At 40.7% G+C, this 24,867-nt stretch overlaps 1 protein-coding gene across 2 annotated transcripts in view; it reads left to right on the top strand.

Moving 5' to 3' along the window:
• The window catches only part of trappc9 (trafficking protein particle complex 9), a 212,507-nt gene that overhangs the window by 178,854 nt on the left and 8,786 nt on the right, over positions 1 to 24,867 (top strand). For both annotated transcript variants that reach the window (XM_034599381.1, XM_034599380.1), the window contains 2 exons: positions 16,666 to 16,889; positions 18,321 to 19,498. In XM_034599381.1, coding sequence (XP_034455272.1) covers positions 16,666 to 16,889; positions 18,321 to 18,500 — 404 coding nt within the window. In that variant the 3' untranslated portion in view covers positions 18,501 to 19,498. The remainder of the gene's footprint in view (positions 1 to 16,665; positions 16,890 to 18,320; positions 19,499 to 24,867) is intronic.

Genomic DNA, 24,867 nt, shown 5'->3' with positions numbered 1-24,867 from the left:
TGTGATGTGCGCAGAGTAGTAATCACAGATATGACTCAGAACTGCGTTACTGTACGTCAAAGAGTTTGATGTTCAGAAGTGCTTTACAAAATGGGATCAAAGTCCTGGAGGCTCGCTGTGGAGAGATGTCCCTCCCAGTAGAGATGTAGAAGATACCAGATTAACATGATGAAGTATAGGTTATCCCAGGGTAGATCATCATTAGCCTTATATCATAGACATGAATATGTATAGCCTTCATACACTGGGTATATGTATCTTTAACATATACTCTTTCATACATGGGTATATCCTCAAGCAAACGAAATAGCTTTGTGACAGTTCACTCTGTTTAGAAGATTAATAACATTACCGTTAGTTTTAAACCTGAAAAGCCCTTTTCAGTAGACCATGACCAGTAGAGTCCTATGTACAATTTCCTGCTTGTTTTTCTGATTATTTGTAATGAGAGGTTTATGTCCGTTTGGCTCTGTCTGTGCTCTTCACTCTGGTTTGATGAGCTTAGTGTAAAAATAGGTGATGTCACGTCAGAGATCGGTGCCAAAACTCGGTATTAAACGAGCCCCGGGGCTAAATTATTAAAGGCTGTACAGTATTGATAATCTCTGAAGTTATCAGTTCTGTTCTGTCCTCCTTACTGGAGAAATAGATTTCCTGTTTATTATTGCAACATTACAAGTTATCTTGCACATTTTATCTCTTCAATTAAATTTTCTGATATAGATATTTGTCTACGATGTATTATCACTTCCCTTCAATTCTAAAGAGCTATCTCTCTCACTCACTCACTCCGTCTCTCACTCTAACGGAGCCTGTGTGAGAGGGGTGGGTGCAGCTCTCTCTGACATTTTGCTGTATCATCCAACAAACACACACACACACACACTCAGGCCCTACTCTCTGTGACAATGACAAAGAACTAAACATTTACTAGAGTCGATGCTGAGATTTTTCCTTGCCACAAGTGTGAATATCAAGCCAAAGTTCATCACATACAGGTGGAAAAATGCAGTGTGACAGCCGAGCTTGCAGCTGTCGTTGCATCAGGCAGCCTGAAGCCCACATGCAGAGTTAACTGAATTATATCAACATGTGATAATGATTGCAAATAACCATTAGGAAGCTAATTGTGGAGGTTGTGTCTGTGAATTATATGTGAAATCGTCAGAGCATCAACTGAGGTGTCATTCAAAAATTCACAGTTTCACATATCGTGTTTTTAAAAAAAAAACAGTTCAAATTTGATTCATGCTTATTTCAACATAAAAATGCTTTAAAAATTTTTTTTTAGTAAGACCAAGTTTCCAGGTGCCATCATAAAAACTGTAAATGGGAAACTGGCTCTGTTCTTATTTTACCCCCAAAAAGTGGGTGGCATGCACAAAACCCAATGACAATTTAGGGTTTTACAGGGGCACTTCATTGACCAGGTATAGTGACTCAAAGTGCACCTCCCTCTGTATCGCACATAGCTCCAAATTCCTTGCACACACATGATAATAAGTTCATCAGGATAATTATGTTGCCTTTGGAATAGCCAGGTTAACTGTTCCCGCTCCATTTTCAGTCTTCATGCTAAGCTAACAAGCTGCTAACTGCGGCCTTATATTCAATTAACACACGTGTGAATACCATCTGTCTTCTCGTCTAATTCTCAGTGAGATAGTCAACAACTTCTTCCCGATTAATTCAAACTACTTTTGTAAAAGTTTCTCTTTAATTTCATTTCGATCAGCGAACCGTAGCGACTCTCCCCAGCCTCAAACCAACAAATAAATTAACTAAGTCATCATTTTATCAGCAGATACTTTCTGGAGTCACTCTGTTGACAATACATGCATGAGTGACTATATGGACTGTGACTGTGGCCAGAGTCAATAAAAACTCATCTTTGTAATTACATTTTTGTTTGCGGCCATCCACCCAATCTGCTTGCTTTCATGACTGTTCCAGTACATAGTTTTGAAACAGATAACATGCCCTTATTTTGAGTAAATCACCTTGGCAAGTTCGTTCTTTTTACCAACACATACAGTGCCTTGCATAAGTATTCACCCCCCTTGGACTTTTTCCCATTTTGTGCTGTTACAAACTGGAATTCAAATAGACTTGAATAGACTTTTTCCCATTTGATCAACACAACATGCATAGTACTTTGAAGGTGCAAAATACCTTTTATTGTGACACAAACAATAATGAGAACAAAAAAGTTGTCATCTGTTGGATGCATAAGTATTCACCCCCCAGAGTCAATACTTGGTAGAACCCCCTTTCGCTGCAATTACAGCTGCAAGTCTTTTGGGGTATGTCTCTACCAGCTTTGCACATCTAGAGATGGAAATGTTTGTCCATTCTTCTTGGCAAAAAAGATGAAGCTCAGTCAGATTGGATGGAGACCGTCTGTGTACAGCAATTTTCAAGTCTTGCCATAGATTCTCTATTGGATTTAGGTCTGGGCTTTGACTGGGCCATTTTAAGACATTAACATGCTTTGATCTAAACCATTCCATTGTAGCTCTGGCTGTATGTTTAGGGTCATTGTCCTGCTGGAAGATGAACCTCCGTCCCAGTCTCAAGTCTTTTGCAGACTGCATCAGATTTTCTTCAAGGACTGCCCTGTATTTGGCTCCATCCATCTTTCCCTCAGTTCGGACCAGTTTTCCTGTACCTGCTGAAGAGAAGCCATCAGCTACCACCACCATGTTTCACCGTTGGGATGGTGTGCTCAGGGTGATGGGCTTCCGCCACACATAGCGTTTTGCATTGAGGCCAAAAAATGTTGATCTCATCTGACCAGAGCACCTTCTTCCACATGTTTGCTGTGTCTCCCACATGGCTTCTGGCAAACTCCAAACGGGATTTCTTATGGTTCACTTTCAACAACGGCTTTCTTCTTGCCACTCTTCCATAAAGGCCAGATTTGTGGAGTAGACGACTAATAGTTGTCCTGTGGACAGATTCTCCCACCTCAGCTGTGGATATTTGCAGCTCCTGCAGAGTTACCATGGGCCTCTTGGTTGCTTCTCTGATTAATTTTCTCCTTGTCCGGCTTGTCAGTTTGGTTGGATGGCCTTGTCTTGGTAGGTTTGCGGTTGTGCCGTATATTTTCCATTTTCTGATGATGGATTTTATGGTGCTCAGTGAGATGTTCAAAGCTTGGGATATTTTTTTATAACCTAACCCTGCTTCATACTTCTCCACAACTTTATCCCTGACCTGTTTGGTGAGCTCCTTGGTCTTCATGATGCTGTTTGTTCAGTAATGATCTCTAACAAACTCTGAGGCCTTCACAGAACAGGTGTATTTATACTGAGATTGAATTGCAGACAGGTGGACCCTATTTACTTATTATGTGACTTGCAAACGTGACTTGTGAAGGCAATTGGTTGCACCAGATCTTTGTTAGGGGTTTCACAGTAAAGGGGGTGAATACATATGCACTCAACACTTTTCAGATTTTTATTTGTAAATAATTTTGAAATCCATGTAATATTTCCCCCCACTTCCAAATGATGGACTATTTTGTGTTGGTCCATTACATAAAATCACAATGAAATAAATTTTAATCTGTGGTTATACCATGACAAAATGTAGAAAAGTCCCAGGGGGGTGAATACTTATGCAAGGCACTGTAGGTCATATAAGGTGGTGGAAGAGCAGGAAACAGTCTGCCTTGTTATGTGGTCACTGACAGAGAGAATAGCTGTTCTGGTTGTGTTCAAATCAGGGCACTGGATTATCTGATAAGATTTATTGCAGCAGCTCTTTTTTTCCTGCTTCAACACTCCAGATATCGATGTCTGCTGGGGGAAGATAGCCCTAATTATTTTCCATCCATATGTGATTAACAGAGATTTGCTTTTAAATGCTCGGTATGGGGCCTGTTGAACACTTCTCTCCACGCAGCTCAGACACAGCCCAATAGCTTCAGACTTTGCTTCATGAGCTCATAGTTGAGCTCTGTGAGAACATGGGAGTTTGAATTTAGTTGCAACTGTCCCCTGCAACTTCCCATTTGTAATCATTTGCTTTGTGGCATTCAGCAGAAATGTGGGAGTGTGTTGTAGCAAAGGTCAAAAAGTCTAGAATCACCATGGCATCCATTTATTACATTAGCTGCCCCTAAGAGCAAATACAGAGCTACAAATGAAGCCACTGTTGTCTCATCAGTTATGCAATTGTTGTCCCTCGAGCAGGCATTTGCCTCCATGAGCCGTGTACTTGATTGGTTTTAATTTATTCAGATTTTTCTGACATTAATCCTGAAATGAGGTCAAAAAACATATCTAGACTCAACTGTTGGATGGACCACCATTCATTGTCTTCAGATGTGGAACTAATTAGGTTAGAACCACAGCGATGTTGTGCTGCTGTGCCATGTGAAATCAGTGCGGTTCATGCTTTCTTTGACGGCTTTAATATAAGGTATTCACATACTCTTAACCGCTGTTACTTCCCCGAGCAGCAGTGTTAGAGAGACAAATAGGCTGAATGAAGAGAGCGAGCACAAATAGTAAACAAAAAGCAAAGAGACAAAGACACAAAATGTTGTTTTCTGATTGTTTCACAGCTGTTACGTTCTTAAGAACAAAAACTACCTGCTGGAAGGTTTTGTGTATGTACAGACATGAATTCATCCCAGTGCAGTTTGTCTGCTGTGACTGATGCAACAAGTCATAATTCAAGTTCATCTATAATGTTATTAGTTAGTTCAAACTTGTATTGAGGTGAATTAAAGATATCTTGAACTTCGATTATGACTGGTTTGAATCAAATTGTATTAATCTGAAATGGTAATTATCATCATCATAAGGTTACTGGTGTCTGTAATCCATAAAGAAAGAGCGTTGAACAATGAGACAGTGTTGCTTTTCGAATAAACTGCTAGGACCAAATGTCTTTATTTATTTTTTACAATCGACAGATCAATCGATTATCCAAATAATTGTTTGTTGCACCCCTATTGCACTGCCTTGGGCCCTCTTAACAACACATGCCCAGTGTGAAACCTATCAGATATGTGAGTCACTTACAGACCAAGAGACAGACAGAAATTTCTGGAATCAGTAGACAGATTTAGCTACTTTAGTGTACTTCTATTTACTTTATGATACCACAATCACCAATTATTGAACTCTTGAATGTATTATGCTTTTTGGGTTCTACATGCGTGTCATGGCTTTTTTTGTGAGGATGCGCAGACCAGAGACTGTGGCAACGGACTCCATCTGTCTCACAGCATACTCTGCTCTTAAAGAGCCTGCAATGCGTAGTTTTCATTCCCTCCCTTTTCTCCTCTTAAATTGTCCACGTCACCGGGTAACGTGTAACCTGCCCGCCCACCAGCTAGTTTGGCTCTAATTGGTAGGAGCAGGACAAACACCCTTTTTACCATGGCTACAGCTGTGTTTACAGCCGGTGAGGAAGCCTCTGGTGGAGTGGAGTAACATTTCCGATATGCACTAAATCTCTAAGGTGGGCCAGCTGCCCAATCAGAGCAGACTTGGCTTTTCGGAAGGCGGGCCAATAAGTAAAACACAGTGTTTCAGATAGTGTGAAAAGGGTGCTGCAGAAACATACAGTATTCTACAATTGATAAAGCTTTGGAATATAACACCATGAAAACCCATTGCATGGGCCAAAATATGGGTACTTTAAATTGTTTTTTATTTTATTTTAGAACAAATTACTGTCTTTAGTCCAACTACTGCAAAGGCCGTGGAGTCGTCCATTTTCTCACACAAGTTTACAGCTCTGAAATACTATTGAACCATGGAGCTCCTATACAAACATTGATAGTGATGTGTTTCAGTCAAACTAATGGTAATATCAACATTTTGTGGCCTGGCTCTTTGGGATGTTACCTAAATGAGAATTGTGTTTTACATCAGATTCATTTATTTTTTAAATCAATAGACATTGATTTTATCCTGTTGGAACTCAGAAACCTGCAGAGTGGACTGTATTGGTTTCCCTTTTATCCAACCACTACTCTTGTAGTGCTGTATGATAAGATAACCTCTGATCCCTTGATGCCCATTATGGATGTGGGAGTGAATCTTTAGTTCATCAGCTCATGGTCCAATAGTGTGATTCTTTAACTTTATCTGTGATGTGTGATACTGTAGATTGGGCAGATTTGATGTTGTTAGGTGTGTCTGGCTTTCAAGTTGCAGCGTGGCTAGTTAAAAAAACATAGCCTCAGTCCTGACTGCAGGAATATAAACAGAAAAAGACACCTGCTGAGATGCAACTGCTCAAACATCATTTCTACTAAAACAGCCAAAAACGAAGAAAGAACTTCAACAACCACAAAACTGAAGTTGACATATTATGCAAGCATCTGCACTAGAAACACAACTCCACAGTTTTACTAAACAGTTCAGAGACATTATAGAGGAGGTTACAGGTTGTAGCTCAAAGGCTGGTTCCTCAGGTACAAAAATAGAAGCTTGAACCAGGATAAGACCAGAGCAATTTCAAGCATTCACTCCAACCTGGCTGTTCAGGCATGTGAACAAAAGCATCACTGACCAGAGCTGGATTTCTACTGTCTTAACTCTCTGCATATTCAAAAAAAGTATGCTTCATTCTGTAAAGGGCACCTCAAAATCTGTTTGTGGGTCATGGGGTTTATTGCATGAAAATAAATAACTTCTGCATTTTGCGGCTCCAGAGGGATCACTTCAATCCAGTTGGGGCTGAAGTCTGCAAGTCTGAAAATGAAAACTCAGTGGGTGTGGAGCTACAAAGAAGTGGGCTTATCAGACCTCTGTAGCCCGCCTCTTGAGACTAGAGGCTACAGTAGTTGCTACTAGCATAGCTCACATTAAACTGAACTGTTGAATGATTTGTGTTGAGGGTAATTTAGGTGCCAGGATTTAAAGAGGAAGGAGATTATGAGGAATTAATGATGATTTTTCTCGTTTCTTTTAAATCGACATTCATGAGTCTGGTGATCTCATGAGAGTGCAAAGCTCAATCAGGTGCGTTCTCTTTTAGAACAAAATACTGATTTCTTCACATTATCATCAGCATTAGTGCAGTGCCTGTTGTAAACATGGCTGTCTGGAATGGACTGTATACTTGGCCTGTGGTAATGCTGGTTGCAGCAAGTTCGGTGAAGCTTGACTTAATACCCCAGACTGGAGAATCAGTTGTTGCTGTCATAAACAGGCTGTTGTTGTGATCATCTCGGCTGAGTGCTGGTCGCCTGTTAAATCAAAGTTTATTAATATCAAATGTATCCCGTTTCCGAATCGCACCAAATTTGACACTACACTTCCTCGGGCCCTTAAGAAGACACATACTAAGCATGAAGTAGAGAAGATGAACACTTCTTGGGATATGAGTTTAAAAGACAGACAGACATTTATGAAAATATTACATTCATGCACACACACACACACACACAGCGAGAGAGAGAGATGTTTTAGTGCCATTCACGTAACTTAATTGGCTTTTTCCAACCCTTCATCTGATTTTACTTTGTGCTTAAATGTGATGTGAAGGTTAAACCTCAGAGTTGTGGCTTGCCTCTACACTCAGTTAAATCTGGCAGCGGGTCAAGATTTTTTTACAACAAGTGAGAGAGAGGCAACTAACAAGCACAAAACAATGCATAAGACCAGATAGAGTCTGAAAGCTGATGTGAGGTCATCTTGTGAAAAGGAAGATATTTGGAATCGCATTGAGACAAAGCATTGTTCTTTAGTTCAAACCCAGTTTTAATATTCTAGCTCAGTACAGGATTATCTGCTTTCAACATCAAACCCTCAACTCCTCTCCTCCTCTAGATGCTATTGAGTCCAAGTCAAGCTCATCAGCTCATGCTAATTCTCTTCAAGTAAATGTTTGAGTTTGACTCCTGGAATTACACAACAATCCATCCACAGATTGATTTTTTTTAACCAATGGCTTTTTGCAGCTGTGCAATAGCACATTTACTGAGAGATAGACAGTCCCTGCTCAGCTCTGAACACACTATTCAAAGTCTAGTGTAGTTCAGAAAAAGAGACCGATTTGAAGAGTGGGGACTGCAGGAAGCTGAGAATGCCATCTCAGCATGGGGCCATTAAAGTGTAATGACACACATCCACCACAGTCGTGCTCCCCACACTATCAATCTCTTTTATTTTGGGAATTTTAGATGTTAAATAGACGTTGCTAAATAGGAAACATACTAAACCTAAAAGAGGCTATACTCACAGATCTGTGAAAATAAAACATTCGAGGTGATGTCCAGGTTTGCCAAAGAGTAAACTATGTCACCGCACTATTTACTCTCTTTCTTCACTATAACATGTAGTCAGATATAGAAATAATTGTTTCAAAAGCTGTGTGTGGGTAAAACCTAATCTGCATGACATTTAATGCTTCCATTTTAGAGGCAGAAAGCCAAATGCAAATATGGACTAAGTGGCCACTTTTTACACACAAGTGCTTGTTAAACAGTATGATACACTGAGTTACGTGATTGCATGTTAAAAGCTAGTAGGAGTGATTAAAGGGGTCATTTAGCTTTTGAATAAACATTAGAATGTAAAAGATGGATGATGTAAATATTGCTAAACATGGTGTGAGTATTGGTACTCGCAGCTGGACTTCAGTTTGTAGAGTTTACAGACTGAAACACTGAAAGACACAGGTATGGACAGGTAAACACTCATTTTGGTCCAGAGTGAAATATTTTAAAAAACGATTCAGAAAATAAATTTGAAATGTGGTTCAGAAATTTGTGGTCTCGAAATGATGGATTTGGTGATCCCTTGACTCCTTGTGTCGGTGCTGACTTAAAATAATTGAAACAAATCATTTCTACTGGTTGTGTGTGTGTGTGTGTGTGTGTGTGTGTGTGTGTGTGTGTGTGTGTGTGTGTGTGTGTGTGTGTGTGTGTGTGTGTGTGTGTGTGTGTGTGTGTGTGTGTGTGTGTGTGTGTGTGTGTGCGTGCGTTAGATTGTCGGTTTCCAAAAGTCACAAAAACTGTGTAACACAGCCCACTCCTCCAGTCAGAAAGATGTGGGGGAGTGGGTTTCAGATGCCGTTTGACATTCCGATGAGGACTTTGTTTGAAGTACAACCATGCCCATGTTATTGTATAATCATTGTGGGTGATGCTTTTCATGTTTTCTCATGGTGTGTCCCTGACCTATAAGAAATACTCCCCCCTAGGAGGCAATAAACCAAGTAGACTAGGCACCTATCAGTATGAACGTGGAGCGGAAAGCAGGTGTTGGCAGCTCGCAGTCCGTCTCAAAGATGAATATTTGTAGGCTTCCTCTACTGTGATCATTAAAATTAAGCTAAGCATTAACCACGAGAGCAATTACGACAGCAGGAGCCAATCCTCACCCCCTACATAGTCATTTTGTTAACTTATATTTGTATCCATTCATTATTTTTTCTCTTCCTCGCTTATACGAGAGGCTCTTCAGATCTATCGAGATTTTTTCTTCAAGCACCGGAGAGTGCACTCCTATTCCCACTTGTCGTAGACTGACACGTCACAATAAGTCGCATTGTTAAATGGCTCAATAAGCGTGTGTAAGCACCTTAACCTCTGTGTCCTCACAGTAGTCGCATGCTTTTAAAAAGCCTGGTTTCAGTGCAGCTGCAAGAAAAGGACAAGGACGCTAAACAATTATAACCTTGAGCGCGACCATGCAAACAGTGAGCCAGACAAGTAAACTGTTGTTGAAGATAAAAATAAAGCGATCGAATGAAGGGTGAAAAGAGAGAGGAGTATTTTTTTGGAGTAAACATAAGTCACCAGTAGGGAAAAGAAGTGATGCTGAATGTTTTGGATGAGTAATCCTGTTGCTCCTGTGGCCTTGGTACTTATAGAGCAGCAATGAGTGTGTGTTCAGGCTGGAAGCAGCACAGCTCAGTTAGGTGTCCTGTGTGGAAACGAGCCAACATCAGTCTACGTAGCTTATAAACTGTTGCTGCAACATAACCCCCTGTCTTTCTGCCACAGGCTGCTGCACACTGCTGATTGAATATTATAGTCGCCAAGCGGTTCTGTTTGTTTGGGATGGCACTTTTTAAATGTCCCTGCTAACAGTGAAACAATTACACACAGTGTTGGATTTAAATAAGAAGCACATGGACAGCAATTACTCAGAATCTGTAAGGTTCCTGTAGGGTGGGTGTTCCTTTTTCCTATGTGTCAGGGGCCATTTCAGTTTGCATAACACCCTTTGAGAGCCCTTCTGAATTATTGAACCCTTACATCACACATCTAATGTCAATGGCTAGAGGGTGAGGAGTCTGATGTCAGGTGGTAGTGATGATGATGATGATGCTACTCAATGCTGGATTTCCTGATTTTTTTCAGGTTTTAGCAGAAATGAACATAAAGTTTATAGAACTCGAGCAGAGGCAGGTTGCTATTCTGTAGCTTTGAGCTCATTGTTGCTTTTTGCAGCTCAATAATGATATATTGCATGTTGTCAGGCACATCCGCTGGTTCCACATTAAACACCCGAATAAATGTATTTAGTCCCTTTTGTTTATATTTCACGTCCTGAAGTCTCTCACCAAATGCCCGAAGGAGTTTTTTCAAACTCACCAGCGTATTTGGATGTCACAGCAGGCTTTTGTTCTTGCAGTAGGAAAAAACACTGTTAGCTTCTTTCAGTTGCACTTGCCACAGCTTTAATTTACCTTCAAATGAGCTCACATTTGAAAGCAGAGAGCTGAGAAGCTGGTAAGGTCCTTGGAGCTTGATTTTTGGCTCAAATTGACACAATTTGTTTGTGTTCAGTGCGAGTTGTTCGCAGCTGCAACACGGTATTACTGCTGAATGAGGTCCTATCTTTTGAGTTATTAGCTGTCACCACAAACACTGTCTGAATGTTGTCTTGTAAAAGCTGCTTGTTGTGTTCACAAAGACTGCTTGATTGAAATACAGTAGTTTATATAACTCATTCAGTTTAGCTGCATGTTCCCAATTGTATTGATGCTTGAGATTGGCCTTTTTTATCGCTAAAAGCACAAAGCAAACTCTGCACACTGGCTTTTTTCTTAAATTCAATACAAAAGGAATAGTTTGCCAATGTTTCTTGGAACAACTGCGACATTACGCATCTACTTTTCTTTTTGTCATGATGCTTGTCAGAGATAACAGCTACATTTTGTATTCACCTTGACAGACTTAATTTAATGTCATGAAAATTGTATTCACATTTCTTATTTGTTTTTTATTTTTTATTACATTTTTTATGAATTTCTGAATTGCCTTGTGGGCAGAGGCCACACATTTGCCATGTATGCTCCTATGTGAGTAAATTAAATCTGCACATTTAAGTTAGACTTTCATTGTTTTCGCTAATTTGCCATCTTTCAGACTCCATAAGTTGCTACAAAGCAGTCAACATTAGTAGCCTATTAGATGTATAGGCCGTCTGACCTACACTGATGTATGTGGAGATGTTTCTTGTCAAGTGAGTGAGATAACATCTGAATATCTTCCTAACTTCTTTTCATCAGAACCGAGGGAATCTTTTAACATTGGTTGAAGGGAAAGAAAACAGATATCAAGTGAGTGGTTGTTGTGGGGATAATTATAATGGGGGCAGATGGCTTAGGGGGATATCAGAGGCTGGCAGGTTATTTTTAGACTTACTGCAGCACACCTCAACCTTTTAAAGCACATCCTTCGGCTCCATCAGAGCATTCATCAATGACCCTGCCTGGCTTGCAGCCGCTGGCCGGGATGAGCTGTTAAGCCTTGATGACCTGGTCATCTGGGCCAGAGCACAACTCTTTGTTAATGTTCATCCTGGAGGAAAAGAGACCACTGAAGTACAGTTAACCTGCAGTTCGGCTTTAACCATGGGCTCTTATTCTCTCAGGGTAGTCGTGTTAATGACAGTGATCACAGCAGTATAACTCAAAACTCACCTTGGTCCAGACCGAAATCTCTCAACAACTATTGGACAGAATGATCTGAAGTTTGGTGCAGAAATGTTTGGCTAAGGATGATGAATTTCGAGATCCTTTGATTTAGCTTATTTTTTTTACTTTTCTTTGAGGTTTATTCATTTTGTTCTTTTCTATACTTAAAGGCACAGGGTTAGGCCTATAAACCCTTCTTCTCCTTTTTGTAGGAATTTTACTTGTATAAATACTTTGTTTTGTTATACTGTATATTTCTATTTATTATTTTAAATATGCCAAAAACCTTTACTTGTCTTATGCACACACAGAAACACACATATACCTGCTCCAGTTCAATGTAGCATATTTCTGATGTAATTGCGTTTTGCAGCATACTAACATCCCCCTTTTTTAATGAGCATTTCCTTTTACACACTTCAAACGTTTCATTTCGTACAGGGTCTGACAAACTTGACATCCATATTTTCCTGTTTCTGATCCGTACGCTTCCCCCTCTTGTTGCACAATATTTTGTGAGTGAATCTTAATGAGCTGACACGCGTAAACATAGGAAAATCTGCAAGTGTCGGTCGTCATCTTTATCTCCACCTGCGCTCACACCTCACGGGTGACAGTGAAACGGTGAGGGGCGGTGCAGCGTTTTTAATCTCTGAGTAGTAGTTTGATCTGTGGCTTTCATACTCAGCTGGGAGGGAGGTGTCATCTCTCTCTCTCTCTCTCTCTCTCTCTCTCTCTCTCTCTCTCTCTCTCTCTCTCTCTCTCTCTCCTGGTTGCTGTGGTGACGCCTGCCGCAGCGCTTTGCTTCTGCAGACTCCAGCAGCAGCAGCATCTGGTCAGAGCGTGTGAGTGTGTGTATGTGTGCTTGAATAAACGCTCAGCTCGCGTGTTATGTAACATGTTGAAAGTAATGTAGCTGCTCGTTAGCATGGTCAGGAAATTAATAAACAGACGAATACCTCTCATTTCTCTGAATTTATTGATGAACCTGTCTCAACACAGTGAACCGAAAGTTTCCAAATGAGCTTGAATGAGTCTTTTTTTTTTACAAACACTATTTTATTAAGACTTCCCCACATTGCTCTACAAACACACTTGCCAAGTGATGTACCTGTTGCTCGCACCGCACTTGTCAGAGCAGTATTTTCTTGTGTTGCAGTGATATTTCTCCCTCCAAATCCTCATCCTCCTTCCCGCTGACAGTTGCCTATCCTGTGGTTTGTGGCCGCTTTTGTTAGGACCATTCCTTTGATTGTCTTAACTGCTTCTCTGCAGCTCACTTGCCTCTTTATTTTCCCGTCTCCTCTCCAGCTCTCCCTCCTTTCCTCCTCCCTCCAGCTAATATCATCATCAAACTGCAGAAACCCCTGACTGTCTTGTCTGTGTTAAGACTGCTGAAAACTGTTCCTTTAAAAAGATTTGCAGCAAGGACTAAGTATCTCCGGGGCTTAGCAACGGATTGTTTTTAATTGCCTTTTTCAGATTGCAGTTTTAATTGAGAGTTGCATAATTAACGTTAATGTCTTTACGAGCTGTAACAAGTGACCGTTGCTTTAACAGCTTTAATGACAAAACTGTCAACAGTAAATTTACTCTGCTGTCATTAGGCGAAGCAGATTTAGTGTAAGAATTGTTTTGTGTTAAATTAAATATTACAGTATTTTAAGCACCATTTCGTTAGCCAGATTTACATTTGGCTGCCACATATGACAATCGTCCTGGTTCTCCTTAAGATGGTCATTCAACTTCATTCACTTTTCGTAAACTCTGAATGCCTATTGTCCTTTCGCAATCTGTTGTGAAATCGTCATCTGACCGATCAGTTAAGAAACTTATATTTTTTCATTTAAATACTGATATAATCAGTGCTTTATTTGTCCTTATTGGAAAAAAATGCCATTCTGTCAAGAAGCAGGTGTAAATGATTATTTTAGCAATTTAGTAAAGGCAGGTTTATTTTACAGCTCACAACAAGGTGTTCAAAGTGCTATACAGAAGATATAACAGGCAATTTAGCAACATTCTCTCTCTCAATTCATTGAGGACTACCTTGTGACTGCCCTTGAGGTAAATCGCAGCTAATTTCAATACATCGTCATTACAGGCTCTGCAAGCTTCCAAAACTTCATATATTATCATTGTTTTAAGCTTTTTACCTTAGAATCTCTGTATTGAAGGTTCCAGAAGTAAAGGTAACATGGCAGGTTTTATTGCCAGTTTGTCATTATCATATCTGTCCGACAACAGAAATCAATGATTTGAATTTATGAATGTCATAATTATAAAGAATATCGAATCAAATGTAATGTTTCAACCGATGCGTTGATTGATCTGGTTTTTCTTAGCGAGAAAACGCTTTTGAGGCTTATTTGACTTACAGGACTTCAGCAGCCAGATTGCATTCATACAAACACAGGATATGTTTGTGGCATATGTTGTATATGCTCTGTAGACCACAAATAGAGTTATCCAGTTGAATAAGTATAGTCAGAGTTCAAAGCGTACCTTTCATCAGAAAACGATTCAATATTTTGCTGAGATTATTCAGCCCTGTTGCCCTCTCTAAGCTTGGGGGATGTAACCTGTGCACATTCAGCCTTCGGCAAAGCTTCTTCCTCCGACATACCTACTTACCGGAAGGCTGTGGAGGTGAAGAAACGAGCCTGGGTACAGAGACACTGCAGCACTCAGCTCATGAACACACAGCAGATGCTTCTAAAAAGCAGGGGTTTGTCTTGACCTTTCAGATGTTTGTTGAAGTCCCTTAGAGAACCCTGACCAGGAACCTTTATCTCTCATTCGTGGTTGTTTTAGTAATGTGTGAGCAGTCTAACATGTGTGTATTAGCTTGTGTCGTCTAAGCTCATCGGTGCTAATTTTCCCACAACTGGGATAAACCTATTTTTTCTTTCAAAATAAGTAATTGTGCACACAGTTGCAGTTATCCTCCTTGGAGCGAGCCACCTTGTCTTCCCACCGCTTGTTTTTTCGTGTTCATGTTATCTATACCAGTTGATTGTCTCAGTGCTGATACACAATCACAAATAGACAAAGTGTGTAGCAAGTGTTCAGGCTGTGGGTGTGTGTGGCTGAGCTGCATGTGTGTGGGAGTGCAGACTAACCACTTGTTCGCTTTTAATGTGAAATAATTTATTTCCAGTTTTAGAACCAATGTAGGATACCTATAATTATAATCTCCTAGCAACAAGACTTTGAACAAACTAAATATAACTACTGGCTAAGGTGTCACTATAGCATCTGTGCTACTGGCTATGAAATGCTATGTATGTGTGTGTGTGTGTGTGTGTTACCTGTGTTATTCAGGTAACCACATGGCCAACCCTTCTTAGCCTTTCCATATTTGGTAAAAATAAAAATACATCCGCAGATAAAAGGCATTTCTTACATCAATAACTTTCAAGCCTGGATAAGGTGATGAGGTCAAGTGGGTATCAGACCAATGTTATTCAGGTGTATTATTTTATATGTGACCAGACAGGTTTGTTAGCAATATGAGACTTCATGTCCTCCTAACATTAACATGCAACCCTTGTCTGGATATCCTTTCGGAAAATAAAAACATGTTGTTAAGTTCTCTCATTTGCAGCAGATTGCATCAGAATGCTGTCGGATTGAACTTGAATTTAGTGTTATCGGTGGAATAAGAAATACTTAAAACGATAGAAACCATCTTTGGTTAAAATTATTTAACGTGTGCTTTGACTTTTTTTCATGTCATCTATCTTTGTACACAGTCTTTTTGTTGAACCAAAAGCAACCATTGTCTACTTTAATCTTGAAAAGCTCAAATGTGAAATTTGTAGTAACCTAGATGTACTTATTGGGGCTTGAGGAAACATGAGGAGCTGTGGTGATCCTCACTCCCACTGTCTGGAGACAGTGTTTGCTTTGTCCTGTCTGGGCTACTGTAGAAACATGGCAGTGCAACAATGCGGAATCCACAGGAGGGGGCCTGCCCCAAGTTTTTAGAAACCCAAAAAATCCTAATTATGAATATTATATTTGATTTCTGCCAATAGATTCCCCCTAAATGACACACACTGTTTTGTTGCCCTTCTTCATCAGACTGACTCCCGGTGTTTATCCCAGCCATGGGCGTAACACTAGAAAGTGTATGACAACTGCTTTGTGCAAGTGTGTTTGTGTGTGTGTGCCACCGTTTTTCTCAGAGGAGTCATTATCTGCGTGAACTGAACCACCCACATTTGGAGTCCGTCTTCCCCTCGGCCTGCTACGAGTGTACAGGAGCCTTTAGTTCACAAATCATCCTGTCTCGCTCTGCACCTCGGCCAATGGGTGCCACTCCCTCAATGTTTCTTGGTTGGTAGTCACAAGAGAGGGGGGGCGTAGCCACGTGAGTGTACTTCAGAATAGTGGATTTTTCCAACAATCTCATTCATCCCTTTTTGACTGAAATAATTCATGCATGAGATGAACAGGAGGGAATTCAGTTTAATAGCCACAGCTTCTGCACTCTCCACTCATGTCAATAAAATGTATTTCATGACAAACAAAGGCTATTGATCCACCACCAGAAACAGTTTGATGGCCCATTAATGGTCTGGTCAGGTTTTGATGAATACAAACGAAGTACAGATTCTGGAATTCTGTGAATGACTGGGCACCAGATTTTGAATGGTGGTTTGAAAAGGTCTTCATTCTCGTCCCTGCCAGATTCCTCCGAGTTCTATTTTAGTACAAATCGTTTGACACAAGAGCTAATCCCCCTCCTCGTCCTTTTTCCAGATGTGTTGGTGAATGGGAAGCCATGTGACTGCGATGTCATTGCCGACTGTAAAGTGGGCGACTCTGTAAGCCTGGAGGTAAAACTGACCAATCTGAGCAAGAACTTGGTAGGACCCCTGGCTCTGACTGTGGTGCCATATCAGGACTACCAGAATGGAGTTCAAATCTACGACCTGGAGGAGGCTGTTACCTTTATCGGCTCCAACACCTTCTACATCGACACGGTCAGTGGTGGCTGGAATCTCCCTGAAGACATTTCACACAGTTACATCACATAATGCAACCTGAGTGCCTCAGGTTGTCGTCGGATTATATTTAAACCTTGTCAGAATAAAAAGAGCAATTGCTGTTTATGCAGGCATGCCACAGTAGTAGATGTCACTTTAAATGTACTAACAGTGAGGGTAATGTGAGCTATGTCTTAGTCCTTGTCCAAAGTCAAGGAAATAGGAGCAGAACATAACAATTCACATTTTTGTTCTGATGTGCTGTCTTAGGTTACTTTAAAATGGGCCATGTGTTCTGGCTGAAATGTATCCAACGTTACTTATTAACTATTAAGTCTGTGCAATATCTAGGCTTTGATAAAAGACGGCTCTATTACCACTGACCATGGAAATAACAGTCGGCTACTACAGGTGAGGGGAGAGGAAACATATCATGAACTGCCTGAGAAAACACAATATATAAAGGCAGCATTTTCCTTAGGTCCCTCGACTCTGCCTTTTTAAGCAGTATAAACAAAAACAAACAATTAATTATACATTATGGTTTTACACAGCCATGAGGACATTTGTATGTGTTTATTAATGTATTATATTGATGGTTACCCCCAATTTATGGATACCCAGGGTGGAAGTTACAGTTTCTGACAAATATGTTCATTTTGTATTAAATATGGAGAAAATGTTGCTAATGATAAAACAAATTATTTAAGCCAATATTGACTAAAATGACAAATATTTTGAATTAACCATTTATTTTGTTTATTTACTGTTTTTTATTTTATTATGCAAAATATGGCCGTGATATTATATGATAATAATATAATCGCTTTTAGTTTTCTCAGAATTTCAGTGCACAAAATAACATGTGCGTACAGTTGGGAACTCTTTGATGGATCACATAACTCAAGCACGTTTCAACTCACTGAGTTAAAATGAAGTGGAGCCGGTTGCTGTGTGGCAAACTAGAGAAACATTTTATAAAATGTACAGCAGAGCGGCCTTAATAAAACAGGCTAAAACCACCAAACACCAGCTTGGTCATGGGTCATGGAAGAAATCTTTGAATGAAATAGAACAAACAAGAGAAGGGATCGTAGACAGGAGCCTTTTAATGTAAGACATTCTCAATCCTGAACGTCGAGCAAGCTGGAGGGGATTGAAAAAAGACCGATGATGCCTGAAAAAAAGCTGATAGTGTAAAATGCAGATGAAAACATGAATGAATTCCCTATATTTCTAAATGTTTAAACTGCGTTATTATCAGAATCGTTCTTCTGTGAAGGAGGAAAAACTGCATTTGTCCATTCGCCTTCATCAAAGCCACAGCCTGTTTCAAACCTACTCTCCTGTTGGCCTCACTCTGGCTGAGAGTGCGATTGTGAGCTGGCCGCTAATGATTCTGTCTGTGTGTCTCCTCTCCATCACCAGGTTAAACCCAAAGAAAGCATCGTCTGTGTGGGTGCCCTGCTTTTCCTCTACACCGGAGACTTCTACCTTAATATCAAGTTCCAGGATGACAGTGCTGGACGAGAGCTTCCCTTGGCTTGGTTCACTCTGCCCAGTGTGCACATTAAAGCTCTGGACACTCCGCAGCAGGCTGGGGCCTAGAGTCCCAATGTACCTCAGCATCATAGGTCTGAATGAGGGGTGGAGGGCTCTGTGCGTGATGTCTGTAAATACAAAATCCTTCCGGAGTTACACCACTTGTAAATATCATTTTGTTTAAGGTTCCAGAGTGCAAGAAGTTTTAATATTCTTCAGAAGATTAGAATTCTTTGTTTGCAGGTTACACAGCTGACGGGTGTTATCAGAAAGATACTGAAAACAAACATCAGATCAACTGTCCCCCGGCCTCATTAATCTACTTCATAAATGTACAGAGACAAAGACAAAAGAAGAGCTTAACAACACCAGCATTGTAGACTGAAATCAGTTCATTTCACTGGAATCCCCACAGTCATTAGACTTCTTAGGTAGGTAGTTCTTTTTTTCTTACACTTCTGACTAAGAGCAAGCCCGTCTGATACTGCTGTTGTTTGGAGGAACAGCAGGTGAGTCAATGGTGCAGTGAGCGTTATTCTATTAATACGTAAAACATTGATGCCCACTTATAAACTTCTCCATAAAAGCGATACGGACTCAGTCAACTGTCAGATTGAAATGGGTTGTAATGGATTGTTTCCTTGAATTTGCCATGATTATAAATGTTTGCTTAGTGGCCAAGCTCATTAGCTTGTTTACTGGTAGTTAGCTAAATAGTAGGTAGTAAGCTAGTGTCTAGCAGCAACCTGCTACCAGCTAACTTTACTACCTACAACAAAAAAGCCACTGCATGTGTCCCCCCTTTTGCAACCACGTCACTGAGCTTCCAGCAGCACCTTCAGCAAATTCACAGGGAGCGAGGGGCAGAGCTGATGATGTATCTCACACACGATGAAGCTTAGAAGAACCCAGAGAATACAAATATCTCAGGATGAAAAAACAGAAGTCATACACAAAGAAGACGCCGATGGAAAGACAACGAGATTCGAGAGCTTTAGTCGATACGGGTCGACCCCGGTGTTGAGGTGCTGTAAACAAGAACATGTTAATCTGCAGTGGGAGTGGTACGTCGTGTCCTGTCATGTTCTACCCCGACGCCACCGCTCACCTGAACCCTCCTGCTGCGTCCTTCACATGTGAAAACCAAACTCTGCAACATGTCCAGACCCAATTATCTGGACATTTTCCAGGTTCTGATCATTCAGATTAAGTGTGGGACTTTGTGATGTAGCCAGACGCTAACACCATTGTCACACTTTTAAGTGTTGAACCATAGTGTCGTGTATTTAGTTGATTCATTTACAGAATATCACAACGTAAATATAATATCGGTGGAAAGAGAATTTGAATAAGACGTCTGTGTTAGTGGGCTGAAGACCTCAGGGTTGGTTTTGACGGCTGAGATGAGCTTCTCCAGGACTCCGGGGATGTGATCAGCCAGAACTGGTCTCATACTTTACACTTATCATTTATTTATTTCTACTGCTTTGAAAACATTTTTCTTTTGCCTCTGTGCCACCACACTGGAATACTTCTCTTAGTTCAGCCTATCATTGTGTGTGACATATAATTGTTGTAAATAAATGTTAAAACAAGGCCACCTTTGTTCACTTCGACATTATTCCAACTTTGTCCGTTTGTGTGTTCCAGCCATAATAGCTCTGTGATTATCGTCATTTTCTGTCTGACCTTTATCACCTCGGCATTTTGGGAAACTGGAAGACTGATTCACATTCTGCTAAATCTATAAACATGGGCCATCAGGGAAAACACTGAACAATGACTAATTATTATATACAGGGACTGAGCAAGAAGCTGCTGTCCGAAGGCACGTTGTAACAGCTGGAGTTATTCACATCTGGATCATCATTACAGTCTGTGATTAATTATCATTGACATGTATTAAACACGAGAGCATAAAGTAATGTCACTGCAAATTCAAAGTGGACCCTTCAACCTCACCACTATTCAGACATTGTGTGCCAGACCTCTTGAAGATGCACTGCACTGGGAGTTAACCAGTATACCCACAGTTCTCATAATGCATTGGAATAGCATCACTCCTGGAACAGTCGCACTTCTTCAGCCTTTTAAAGGTTACCTGTGGCCCCAGCTATAGCTAAGCCGGGCCTGCACTGTGCGTTTTGAGCCCGATTTCGATGTTACGAGAATCATTTGAGAGTTGGACTGATTTTCCGATTTTTCATACATTGTTTGTTGTTCAGTATAGAGGAGGGGGGGTGTGAGGAGAGATCAGAGGCTCCCTGACTGCTCGTCGGACGATTAGAGGGGACAGTATGAGGGGACAGTATGAACACTTGAATTGTGAGCATCGGCTTCACATCTCAGGCGACTTACTCTCGTAAAAATGTGCGGTGGGATTCAACAACAACGTTTCTAAAGTCGCACCGTTTGTCCAGGTTCTGTGATGCACGGTCTGTGATGTAAACCTTCACTACAGGCCCCCCCCCCATCCTCTCACTGGTGGGGGTATTTTGATGGTTTCATGTGGATTTTACAAAAGACTGTTTGTCTGTAAGAGAAAACACTCTCACCACGATGCACATCAGTGTCAAAAAGGAGCAGCACGTGTCCCTCCTCCTGACCTTCCATCATGTTCGGCTTTGTGTGAAATGAGTCCTCGAGTGTGTAATAAAGGCAGGATCAGAGGCTGACTGCTTCTTATTCGCACTGCTTGACCATGGAACTGCTCGCCGAGAGCGACTGAAACCTATCTAAAGCCAAAGTATCGCTTTATTTATTTCCATTTAACTCAATTTCTGAAATTCCTGTGAAAATAAAAAGGCATATTTTCCCACTTGAGAGATGTTTACACAAACACAACGTTTCCGCTCATAGGAAACATGGCAGTTTACATGTCTGAATAACACGTCGCTGAATACTCATCATCCGTTATGCATACAAAACAAACAAGTCCAAAGTCATGCCCTCCATGCTGATTAGCCTGTTTATCTTCTCTATGCGTGTGTGTGGGTGGGTGTGTGTGTGTGTGAGCATGCTGCATTCAGTTCTTAAAAATGAACGTCGACTCTAAGTGTGTAGCGTTCAGCCAACTGGATTGTGGAAAGCGTTTCTGTGTTGATGTGAGAGTGTGTGAGTACAGTTCACTCCGCACCACCTCACTTTTCAAATGCAAATTCCGTCTCCTGCAGATTGTTTTCTCGCCCTCATCGCGACCTTCTCCACTGAAGGTATCTCCCATCTTATCAGCCTAAATTACAAAGTAGGGCTGCAATTAAGAGTGTCCCATCCTCACTTATGGGAGCAAAGATTCACCTTATTCACTCTAATTAAATTCTGCGGTCGGGCATGGACGCCTCTCAGTGCACAAGAAGTAAAGAATCGAAACTCCGAAAGAACGCCGCCCCTGGGGTTCATCAGCACTGGATGTTGTTTCCTTTCTCATTATTGTATTTGGTCTCAAGCGTCACAGACTGACCGACAACCGTAATAAAGTTTAATGCTTACAATTAATGCTTCCCTTACCACAGACTCTCAGAAGGAGAAAGATTTCTTTACTCGGTTACTTTATAAACTACTGCTTTTAAAACATATGATTTGCTCATCGGGATCATCTGTCAATGTTGGAATTTTGGATTGGGATCAATGTTCAAGATCATGTTTGAGATTTCTAAAATAGTGTTTTTTTATTTATCTAAATAGTCCACGTGGAGAGCAACAAAGGAGGAACACATTGACCAAAACGTATCGGCTATCGGTTTGGTAATTTATTCGTGCAGATAGCTGTTCACTGAGATTAACCAAAATGTCTTCTGGACCTAAAACACCTACAAAAAGAATCACTGTCTGGGTTTTGTGTGGAGAAACATTCGACTCTCGTGATAAAAGAAACTAGTTGGACTGGTAACAGACGAAGGAGACGTGTCTGGGCAGCGACACGGAAAGGCCTTAAATATTGTCCGTTGCCCCTAGAGGTTAATTTGTTGTCAGTCGATAGCCAGTGAGATTGCTGGAGTATTAACTTTGAGTGAAAACATCCAATAAACACAGGCCAGAACACTAAAAACTCAGTCCTTTTCTTATATTCATTCACACAAATTCCCCAGTGTTGGCCAAGTAGCAAAATGCTGGATCCTACACATCCCATAATGCAAATGGCTGGTGTCTTTTTCATCGGACCTTCCCTGCATGGTAAAATCATGATATATTAATAGAGCTGAATGTAGCACAGTGAGTCAGACTTTTTTGCCAGTTAGTCCCAGTGGAACAAGGCATCTTACCCACAGACCACCATCACAGAGATGACTGAACTCATAACAACTCAAACTACAAAAGAACATTTTGATGTTGCACTGTTTATAACTGTTGAATTTTTAATATATAAAAAAACTTTAAGAGCCCAGGAAAGCTCTTTTTTAAATGTCTGATATCATTGTAGTATAGCTTCTGTGGGTTGAGCCAGCAGGGCCAGGGACAGTCTTTAGAATTCCCCACCCATCATGATAATGTCTGTCTGTCCATATACTGTATATATATTTATCTCGGGAACCATTCATCTTTTCGTCCTTGCACTTTTGTATTGTTATGAGCCCAGAGAAGTGCAGTGTTGAATTTGGTGTGATTTGGATACGCAACATGTTCAATATTAAAATTAGAATAAACAGGCAACCAGCGCTCTGTAGCAGCAAGTGGGGGTGGGGCTGCTTGCTGACTGGCAGTCTGTTGACCGAGCTGAATCTTAAACAGATCTTAACAGGCCTCTGAAAACGTGGACGTGCATGAACAGTAGTAAGGCTAAATCAATTTAATGTTATGAAAAAACATTGACTGTACGATCCATAGCACATAAACCAGGCGGGATGAATGCAATGTTTTCTAACTTTATTCTATATTGACTATATATAAAACGCTCTCTTACAGTATATTGGGAGCCTGTTCTGTTAAGAACGGACACTGCACTAGTCAGAAGTTGATTTCTGACATGTAGACGTGAAGGTCTTGTTCAAGTCACTGATCGACTTTAAGTGTTAAATACTTGTAAATGAGTATTTAAGCAGTTTTAAAATGCCTCTGACGCTCTGTCCTCCCCAGAACATGAGGACATCCAGAACAGTTCAAATGAGGTTTCTTATCAAAACACTGACACGTTATTAGTACCCAGCCCTCATCACCCCGCAGCATATTCTACCTGCTCTCCTGATTGTAATCTGCCCGTTTATTTTTATGTAAGGACAACACACATTAATCACGATTCCTGTAAATGTGCCAGTGTTAGCCAGCTGGCTAATTTTCAAAGTCCTTTGGCAAGATACTCTGATAACCAATCATCCATCGATCTGTGCTAATGTACTTCCTCCCTGCCTTAGATAGATCCAGTGAAATATGAGCTGTTCGTTTAGTGGCAGAGAACATTCCCATCCCTCCATCATTCAAACATTCATGCAATTAAATCCCCAGGAATCCAGATTTCACTTCCTCTCCCCTTCTCTTCCAACATCAAGTCACATCCACTCCTGTACGTTTGCAACTCTGCAACCTGCTACATGTGGATGATTTCTGGGTGGAGTGATGAGGGGGTTGTGGCAGGCTGGGCGGTGGAGAGAGAGAGAGAGGGGTGGATTAAGGGATATATGTGCTTAGAGGTTTGACACTTGCACTTCTCCTACACTCTCTTGCCTGCAGCACTGCAGAGAGAGAGACAACCTGGCAGAGAGAGGCACAGGAATCCTTCTGTTTACTGATCCACCGTGACTTAATTAATCAGCTATCTGCCTCACCACACGCGCTGGTAAATATGAAATAACCCCAAACCTGAACTGTGGAATGTGCTCACGTGTCTGCAGCTTATGAAAGAACTTCTCCATGAAGTAAAAAAAGTCATTTTTACCTTGTTTACTCACCTTTCATGTCAGAATTTGCACCATTATTACAGCAAATGGACAAAAGCTGTGTTTCTCACTTCACACACACACACACACACACAATAAGTTTCTTATTTATGGCAAACAAACTTTGTTTCTAGTTTTGACAAGATCATCGTAACACAACGTCAGGTTTGTTCAGATGTCACATGACAGCAGAAGGTGGAGATATGTGTTATGATAATTGAGCTACGTCCATGCAGCTGATCTCTTGTGTAAAAGTTATTTTGGTCAGAATACTATTTCCCCATTTTTAAGTACATGTTTGAATTAGAGTAAAATGCAACGAGAAAACTTTGAATCTAAAGCAGCAGCGAATACAGAGAGTTAATAATAAACACTTGTATCTGTCTGCCCATTGGATCGTTTCAGACTTCCACTTCTGCTCCTGATCATACAGGCTGAAAACCTTCCCCTTTACAAATACCTTTTCATCAGTATGTGTGTTTTAGTATTATGAGTTTAGTTTAAGCATTATAGAGCATTCTTTACCTTTAAAACAGTCGTTGTGACAAAGGTCCACTTACTCT

The sequence above is a fragment of the Hippoglossus hippoglossus genome, chromosome 11, assembly GCF_009819705.1.
Source record: "Hippoglossus hippoglossus isolate fHipHip1 chromosome 11, fHipHip1.pri, whole genome shotgun sequence".
Lineage (NCBI taxonomy): Eukaryota > Metazoa > Chordata > Actinopteri > Pleuronectiformes > Pleuronectidae > Hippoglossus > Hippoglossus hippoglossus.
This window is presented reverse-complemented; position numbering and strand designations above follow the sequence as displayed.